Consider the following 9,902-nt stretch of genomic DNA (forward strand, 5'->3'; position numbering starts at 1 on the left):
CAGACAAACTGAACATAGTCAAATTTAGAACAATATGAGAAAGTAAATTTAATACTGATGTACGTGTGGGTGCAGAAGCATTATGTAGAAAAAGATTATTCTAAAAACACACAATAATGTAATATATAATAAGCACACAACAAGGCGACAGTTCTTATCTAAAACACAGCTCTCATTGGACGGGGTTTATCATTGAGATTGTCAGAGATTTTGACATTCACTCACATAAGGCATTTATATAATTTTCTATTATGCTTTTTAATAACTGACAAGCTGCTAGACTGAACTGTTACAAGACATACCTTCTTTCCTTTTTCCATTTCCTAATGCTGTAGGCTTTTTCCAGTTTTTACTTGATATAGTTGTAATCCACTTGCATGTTCAACAACAAACCTTTGTCTGTTCAATGGCCAAGGGCTTGCAAATCTTGCCTCTTAACATAATTAACTGGAGACCTGGTTTGTTTAAAAATATCTTGAAGCAAAATCCCTTTGATTGGTGGAGTCGTCTTTATTGATAACATGCTGGCGTTAGGCTACACTGCTTGACTTTCTTTGAGCACCTCCATCAGCTCAGCTGCTGCATTTTTAATCATTAGCGAATTATTTAACTGATTGCTATTTTATTTTTGGCAGCATTGTGAGAGTGAAATATATACATACTATATATGCTCAATGGTATAATTACTGAACATGGTGACTTACCTCATTCATGGTTTTACCCTCACTCCAAACCATATACATGTACATAGAAAATCTATTTAGTGTACAAGTGTACAAGTATTTCGTACAACTTCGTATAAGTGCTACTGAGAACAGTTCACTATAACAATTCATGTAAAACTCACAAGTTAAAATATTTAAATATAAAAGTTTAACAAATTTAGTTTCCATGTTTAGTATTCATCTACCATAAAGGATGAACCCAATAAATTGTGTCCAACAATCACTTTCCAGCTAGATAATTTAGGCTAATAATACATGCTGAGCCTTGTTACAGTAATATTATAAAAATATAATATATCTGTTATATGTAACAGGGTTGATGAATCAGTTGAAGTATTATAACCTAGACAAGAATGCTTACCTGGTTTGTAAGACAGTTTATAAATAACAAATTCAAACAGTCAAAAACGAAAAGTAAAAATATAGTTCATTCAATATCATTCCTGTTGAATTTATTAAAAATTAAATCGTGCACAATGCGTCAATTGTAGCATAACTTGCCATAGGAATGACCTTTATATAAGCAAAGTGCTACGGATTTGAAGAACTTACAGAATATAAAGTTTGATGTGCTAGCTAAAAGGAGCAACAGTGTTCTCATTAAAGCGTCTGCTGATGTTGTTGATGTTCAAATATAAATAACTATGAATAGTTCTATGGATAGATCTATAGATACAACAGACATCAAGAGTTGCTGAAGTTGACAGAGTATCCTCCACTATCATTTTGTTGAAGTTTGAAGTTGTCCGTTGACAAGCCAAAGGGTCGCAGAACAAGGTTACCCAAGTCCTTCAGTTTGCCTGCGAGTATAGTTAGAGCAGTTACTGAATTGAGGGTAAGATAACTTCTCTTTTTACTAAAACTTCGTTCACTTCAAATATTGATTACTGAGGAAGAAACATGATTTCATGTGCTAGGTCATCACTATTACATGATACAAAGTGTACTCGATAAAGATAGAAAGATAGAGATACTAGGTAAGGTTATCTCATGAGTAAATGACCTTCCAATGTTTACTTATAAAATGCTTCAACTTGTATCTCAGACTAGACTTACCTGCGCAGAGGAATAGACCGTATAAATAAATAAGATATTCAGAACATATTCTGAATTTCTGACAGAATATGCCGTCAATTAAACTCTGTCGAGTATGATTGCTGTGTAATCGATAGTTTGATCACCATGATAAGTATGTTGATAACAGCATACCCATCCTGGTGTATTCATCCCAGTAGCAACTCGCATCTCAGACTAGACTTTGATTGGTAATGGGCATATAAAAAGTAAAACGGAAAACACTGACTTACCTAACATCTCTGATTTTAACTTTTCATTTCTCTCTTCAATCTGCTTGGGAAGTCTCTAAAACACCAATAACATTTCAGCTGCAAACACTTATTCACTTCTCACATAAATTCATGCGTAAAGGTAATAACTGTGAATGGCATATACAGCACACCGAGCAATAGTATTAGAAGAAACAAGGTCAGAGGTGAGAAGGTCAACTGATGCCAAGCGCACTGATGGTGGAATAATAGACTATTTAGGCCAAACGTGAAGTGGTTAATAGACTATCTATCAAAAAGGTAACAAGGTCAAAGGTTATGAAGAAGAATACACAGATATCCTAATACATATCTGACAAGCAGGCAATATATGGCCAAACGATGACATCATAGACAGAGAGTGATACCTGACATGCTGAGAGTGATACCTGACATGCTGAGAGTGATACCTGACATGCTGAGAGTGATACCTGACATGCTGAGAGTGATACCTGACATGCTGAGAGTGATACCTGACATGCAGAGAGTGATACCTGACATACAGAGAGTGATACCTGACATGCAGAGAGTGATACCTGACATCCTGAGAGTGATACCTGACATGCTGAGAGTGATACCTGACATGCAGAGAGTGATACCTGACATGCTGAGAGTGATACCTGACACGCAGAGAGTGATACCTGACACGCAGAGAGTGATACCTGACACGCAGAGAGTGATACCTGACACGCAGAGAGTGATACCTGACATGCAGAGAGTGATACCTGACATGCTGAGAGTGATACCTGACACCCAAAGAGTGATACCTGACATGCTGCGAGTAATACCTGACATGCTGAGAGTGATACCTGACATGCAGAGAGTGATACCTGACATGCAGAGAGTGATACCTGACATGCTGAGTGTGATACCTGACATGCTGAGTGTGATACCTGACATGCTGAGAGTGATACCTAACATGCAGAGAGTGACACCTGACATGCTGAGAATGATACCTGACATGCAGAGAGTGATACCTGACATGCTGAGAATGATACCTGACATACTGAGAATGATACCTGACATGCAGAGAGTGATACCTGACATGCTGAGAATGACACCTGACATGCAGAGAGTGATACCTGACATGCTGAGAGTGATACCTGACACCCAAAGAGTGATACCTGACATGCAGAGAGTGATACCTGACATTCATAGAGTGATACCTAGCCTGTCTTGACAAACTGTAGTTTTTGCGGAGTTGTTCCCCCGTCGAGCGGGCGTGCAACACAACAGCTTGTCACAAGACGTGCTGCACCTGATGCATCAGCTGCACTTATAGGGAGTTGTTCTCTTCCGTCTTTGTGGCTTGGTTGCGATGTTAGGTCGGTTGCTCCATTGGTATTCATAACGAATTTCGCGCAAAAATTTAAGTAGAAAAAATAAGATTACAACGTTTAACCAGCGACCAGTCTCTGCGGTAAACTTTAGTAGAACTTGAGAACTTAGGCAACAACAGTGACTAAACATGTCGTTATTTGTGCGCTCAGTCAGTTTTATTTCTTTTTTGTATCAGTCAGTTTTATTTGTTCTTATAGATTTTATTTTATTTTTAAATTCTACTAACGTTTACAACAGAGACCGGTCTTTGGTTAAACGTTGTAATCTTATTTTTTTCTACATAATTTTTTGCGTGAAATCCGTTATGATTACCAATGGAGCGACCGCCATAACATCGCAGCCAAGCCGCATAGACGGAAGAGAACAAATCCCTTTCAGTGCAGCTGATGCATCAGGTGCAGTACGTCTTGTGACAAGCTGTTGTGTTGCTCACCCGCTCGACGGGGGGACAACTCCGCAAAAACAACAGTTTGTCAAAACAGGCTAAGTGATACCTGACATGCAGAAAGTGATACCTGACATGCTGAGAGTGCTTCTAAAGATTTGCTGTCGAGTTCCAGTAGTGACTTATAGTCTACCAGCGCCTCATCAAGTTTCTCTGATTTCTCATAAGCCTGAGCTCTCCGCAACAGTGGCTTGGGATAATGGGGGTGGAGCGCTAGAGAGTCTGTACAATCTTTAATCACGAGGTCGGTCTTTTCCTAGAAATTAATTATTAAAAAATGCAAATCTACTACGATTATATTAGGAATGTATTAGAAATATATTATATAAAGCATAATATATGTAGTATATTAATATATGCTATATTTTGACTAGTCAGCACTAGGCACAACTGACTATTCGTAATACCGTAAAACCTCTAAGTGAATGCCATGGTACTCTATTTTTCAACCCTTCCTCTTTAGTGGCAGTAAATTGGAAGTGGCGTTCAAATAGAGGCTGAAGTTGTATTTTTAAAACGGCTCGTCGGAATTTTGGGAACATAAACTTAGCCCATTCACGAGTGAAGCTAATGTGGCCTATATTTTGCCCTCTTTTGCCGGTGGACCGATATTAGACTTTTTAGAAGCAATAAATCTGCTAACTTACCTCTAACTTTTCAAAGATCTCTAAATAAAATATGCATTGGGAAGCTGAGAAATATCTCTATCAGTTGTTATCTATTGCTTACAATTAAACTGCAATGATATTATAGCCTGTGGCCCTGTGCCTTGCTTTGCAATTTGTTAAAGCTTTCTATTTTTTCATTCTAAATTTGAAGGCATATTTTTATTTTATATCTATATATTTATGATGTTGTGGACACTTTTCTACTGCTCAATTGATATTATAGGTTCGTAAAGATCAAAGAATGTTAAAGTGGTGGTGAAATGGAGGTGGCGTTCAATTAGAAAGTGGCGCTCTATCTTTCAACCGTTCTCTCAGGGTGGCGGTCGAAAAAAAGTGGCGTTCAAATAGAGGTGGCGTCCAATTAGAGGTTTTACGATATATAGTATTGCTAGTATCCCAACAAAGCATAACCCAAAAAATATATACAGCTTGGTCTAAAAAAGCATTGCATTTCTCACAAGTTATAATACAATATATTGCAATTTGTTGTGACTAATATATCATATTAATCACAAAGCAAGTAATATGCCAAACTCAAATTTGAACAATAATACAACTACATGTATCAGACCACATGTATGCAGATTTATTAAAAAATTATTAATTATAACAAAGTTGTCTGTTTTGATGAAATTTTTGCTAATGTGTAAATTTGAACACTGTCGGGCATTATTTCTTTCTATTATTAGCTATTAGAAAGGCGAAAAAATCCCAGCACAAATATTGACGACAATGTAAGACTCATATACATATGAATAGACACACGTACCAGATACATATGAATAGACCCACATACCAAATACATATGAATAGACACACGTACCAAATACATATGAATAGACACACATACCAAATACATATGAATAGACACACGTACCAAATACATATGAATAGACACACATACCAAATACATATGAATAGACACACGTACCAAATACATATGAATAGACACACGTACCAAATACATATGAATAGACACACATACCAAATACATATAAATAGATACACATACCAAATACATATGAATAGACACACGTACCAAATACATATGAATAGACACACATACCAAATACATATGAATCGACACATGTACTAAATATATATATGAATAGACACACGTACCAAATACATATGAATAGACACACATACCAAATGCATATAAATAGACACACGTACCAAATACATATGAATAGACACACATACCAAATACATATGAATAGACACACGTACCAGATGCATATGAGCAGCGGCTCGATTAGAATGCATGATGGCCCTGTCCTTAGCGAAGCACAAAGGGCATATGGAGAGGGCTTCTGTATAAGAGGACACAGCCTCAACATAGAGCTGCTGCCTGAACTGGTCATTACCGGCATCCTTCAGCACCTGAGCATTATTCCGCAACTCCTAAAAAACACAAAGAGCTTGCCAGTTTGCTCAAATGCACTAAAACCTTTTTTCTATCCGTCAATACCTTAAAGAGAATTCAGTCTTTTAGAAATGATGCATTCTCTCCAAATTATGATATACACACAGAACAAGTATAATTTGAATTAAACTTGGTACAGAGGGGGAGTCAAGTTCTGACATGATAACAACCGCTGGCCATTCATGCTGTCGATAAGCAAGATCACGAGAGTGCATCTGACAAGTTTCAATATGTTTATTGATATACATGTACCGCAGAGATGTTACTAACATTATAAGGTATAGCACAGAGAACAAACCATATTAACTGCATAAATAGTGTTAATGTTTCTTGGACATTCTAGTTGCTGTGCGTGCGATTCTTTTATTGACCAACATAGTTTTTAACCCCCCTTAACAGCAAAAGCTGTAATTTATTGACAGAACACTCTCAGATGCACTGACTGCTTTTCAATAGACAAAGACCTGAATTTCTGACAGAATATGCCGTCAATTAAGCTCAGTGGAGTATGATTGCAATGTGTAACCAATAGTTTGATCACCATGATGGATATGTTGATACACATACAACTACAGATCTACCTTTACTTATGATCACTTTACCATGTGAGCTATACAACATACGATGTGAAATTCTAGCATATATTGGATTTTATACTGAAGCAATTTTCAATATACAACATCCAAAGTTTCTGGAAACATTATTGCTTCACTTTAAAAATGAAAGTGAAAATTAAGAGCAAAATGTAAAAGGTATGAAAATAAATAAACTAAGCTAGTTGACCTTGACCTTAAGATATGTAGCGTTATCTCTATTACTAGCTCTACCTGAAAACCTATGCATCGTCAAGCCATCTTTTGATTTCCATGACACAGTATGATTTTATTGAAACTGATATTAATAACTTAGTTTTTTACACATAACATTGTTTTTTTACATTAGATTTGTTCACATAGTTATATAGACTGCATTCGCTTGAAGACTATGGTAATTACTTTTAATATTTATGAAAGAGATACTGAAGTCTTTGGATTAAGGATCAAGTTAAATTTAACATACAAATAACACGAAAAGAATGGACATCAGTTTTACAAGTTTGATTGTGATAGATTCAAGCAACAAGTTTTACTATCTAATACATTGTTAACTGCTGCGTGTATAACTACTAATACATTGTTAACTGCTGCATGTATAACAATAACATTGTTAACTGCTGCATGTATAACTACTAATACATTGTTAACTGCTGCATGTATAATTACTAATACATTGTTAACTGCTGCATGTATAACTACTAATACATTGTTAACTGCTGCATGTATAACAATTGTTAACTGCTGCATGTATAACAATAACATTGTTAACTGCTGCATGTATAACTACTAAACATCACTCTCTTCTACAGTCACTCGAGGCGACTAAGACTGCCTATGGTTGTAGTTTACGTATGATAGCAGATCGGCAATCATTTTGATCGGAAGCAGTCATCTGCCATGAGTTTATACTGATCTGCCTCAATTTTAAGCTACTAAATTCTATTGACTGCTAAGCATAGTTAGTATAAAAATTCACAGCCGGTAAATAATAATTAAAATAATACTTTTAACGAAAACTTAAAGATACCATTTTCTCTTGGTCGGAAAGCTTGTCTTCTCGCTCAGCTCGCTCTTGCAGAAGCTGTGCTTCTATTTCATCTCCTGATGAGTTAGCATTTTCTTCTTCCGAGTTTTCGTCAGAACTAACATCTCCTTTTGCTGCACCAGCCTCCCCTTTAGGAACAGGGTCTGGAGTTGTCTGTTTAGATGCTGTTTCTTCATCCGAGTTGTTGTCAAAACTATCATCTCCTTTTGCTGCACCAGCCTCTTCTTTAGAATCAGGGTCTGGAGTCGTCTGTTCAGACACTGTTTTTTCTTCAGTGAGCGTTAGTTTACTAGTGTTACTAGCAAGATTGTCTTCCATAGTAAACAAACAGCACAGGACCTACAACCAGCGGAGAACTTCAAGGAGTTGAATACTAAAAACCTACTAGGGCTACATAGTAAATACCACAAAATCTGTGAACTTAGCATCGATGTAAGGAGCTTGCACATCTACCCCTAGAGTCTCAGCAGAAGTACAGTAATTTTAATCAGCTTTGCAACCACGTAACAATTCTGTGCTATGTCTCTTGTTAGATTATCCTTCCTTTATATCTAAACTAAACATTTTAGCTTGAAGAAATGACTGACTCATTTTTACTTACACTCATTCAAATCGAGTGTAAGTTGTTTATAAAAAGCGGAATAAAATTCAAATCGTAATTACGTAAAACCATAAATACCTCCAATAATATTAGTGAACAAACTCACAATTGATAGTTCAGGATTTAACAGAACAGATAAATTTAATAAAAATTTGTAAAATATAATCGATAAGCCAAAAAAAGCAGAATCTTTTTAGCCAAAAAAAGTTTACTAAGATAAAAGAAGATACAACAGTACCATAAAAAAAATAAAGCAAAAAGCAATTCATATGTATAACCCACTGTAGTTTCTCATTATTGCTAATGAAGTGATGCTAAAATTGAATAAATGATGTAAGAGCTTCTCCATTTGGGTCGCCAATGCAAGAATAAAGAATCTTGTAAGCCATTTTTAATAGAGAAATTCAACTTATATGACATGCAATTTTAGTGGTGTTTACTTCAACTGCAATCATGTATTGCCTAGCTCATGGTGAAAAACATGAAATTAATGAATATATATTTTAATTCAACCTTAGTTTCTAGAAAAGGTAGGTACTCATTTAATTGAACCCGATTTAAACGCTGCTTTCTGACCAGGACATCAACTAGAAAATTATCTCCTTCTTTGGTAGTAAATGGAAGTTAATACTTTTATGCACGATACTTATTCTTTTCATCTACTAAAATTAACTTAGCTTTTACTTTGTTGCTACAAATATAGAGCTTAATTTTATAAACAAGTGAACTAGAAAATGGGCAACCACACTTTAGATTTGTGTATCAACACAGGTGGGAGAAGTAGAGTACGATTGCAGCAAATAGACCAAAACACTTTATAATATTATATTGCTTGAATTGAAAACTAAAAAAAAAGTTTGTTATAGCTTCTTTTATAGAAAAGCTGGGCCCTAATGCTAAGTCTGTTATTGATTAGGGCCAGTATATGGATGATAAAAAAAACTCAAAAATGTCACAATCTCACAAGAGTCATTGCTATTCATCACTGACAATGCAATTACTGGTATTTTACATGCTATATCACTTGAGGGCATGCAGGGTTGATTGTCAACTGACCAAGTTTTTTTTATAGTTGTGAAGGAGAACTGCTTTTTGCTAGTGAATGATTTTTCATTGTAACAGTAGTAATAAGTAGTGAAACTATTGTGCATTAAATCCTGATTGCCCTATGGTTATATTGCTGTTTAAAAAACATGTACAAATTCGATTTACTTTCGATTGCTCTCAAAGATTTTTTATTAGCTGCAAAACCATAGTATGGTTTAAAATCTAATGATTAGAGCTAGTTAAGTATTAAACTTTGCTGTTCGAGAGGCACTCAAACGCATATCTGCACAAAAACCAAACATATGTCTCAATCTCTAAAAATTCATGAGCTTTGCTAATGACTATTTGTTTTACATCTCTATTCGTTTGCTGCATAGTTGCAATGATCAGCAAACAAGTTGTATTGAAATTACTCTCCAAATTTATGATGGAGTTCTGAGAGTAATGATTTTAGCTCAAGCTCGTTGGCTTTTGAATTTTACGTTTGTTTTACTCCGTTATATACAGCAACTTATACAACACGAAAATATCTTTAGCTGGCTACAACTTAAGATTACTACACTAAGATTCTTTCTATCCACTTCCTATACAAAATATAAGCCTATGGAAGACTCAAAGAAATATCGAAAACATTTGTGAACTCAGTGCGTGACAAAAAATGTTCATGAATTTCAAATCTAACA

At 35.5% G+C, this 9,902-nt stretch overlaps 1 protein-coding gene and 1 pseudogene across 1 annotated transcript; both read right to left on the reverse strand.

Annotated features, from left to right (window-relative positions):
* Positions 1 to 792: 792 nt before the first annotated feature.
* LOC137393323 (tetratricopeptide repeat protein 1-like) lies at positions 793 to 7,911 on the reverse strand. The gene is made up of 5 exons (XM_068079821.1): positions 7,554 to 7,911; positions 5,735 to 5,908; positions 3,907 to 4,092; positions 2,033 to 2,087; positions 793 to 1,525 (listed from the first exon to the last, which is right to left on the reverse strand). Exons 1-5 carry the CDS (start codon positions 7,887 to 7,889, stop codon positions 1,410 to 1,412), a joined length of 867 nt encoding a protein of 288 aa, XP_067935922.1. The 5' UTR covers positions 7,890 to 7,911; the 3' UTR covers positions 793 to 1,409.
* LOC137393053 (oviduct-specific glycoprotein-like) lies at positions 2,399 to 3,892 on the reverse strand (annotated as a pseudogene).
* Positions 7,912 to 9,902: the final 1,991 nt, after the last annotated feature.

This window comes from Watersipora subatra, chromosome 4 (assembly GCF_963576615.1).
Source record: "Watersipora subatra chromosome 4, tzWatSuba1.1, whole genome shotgun sequence".
Classification (NCBI taxonomy): Eukaryota; Metazoa; Bryozoa; class Gymnolaemata; order Cheilostomatida; family Watersiporidae; genus Watersipora; species Watersipora subatra.

What these genes read in the sequence shown, in the direction of transcription:
- LOC137393323 (XM_068079821.1), bottom strand. Translation starts at nt 7,889, where the DNA reads ATGGAAGACAATCTTGCTAGTAACACTAGTAAACTAACGCTCACTGAA. An exon ending in TTTCCGACCAAGAGAAAATG is followed by an intron (nt 5,909 to 7,553) that starts GTATCTTTAAGT and finishes TGTGTTTTTTAG; the next exon opens with GAGTTGCGGAATAATGCTCA. An exon ending in CCGCTGCTCATATGCATCTG is followed by an intron (nt 4,093 to 5,734) that starts GTACGTGTGTCT and finishes ATTAATTTCTAG; the next exon opens with GAAAAGACCGACCTCGTGAT.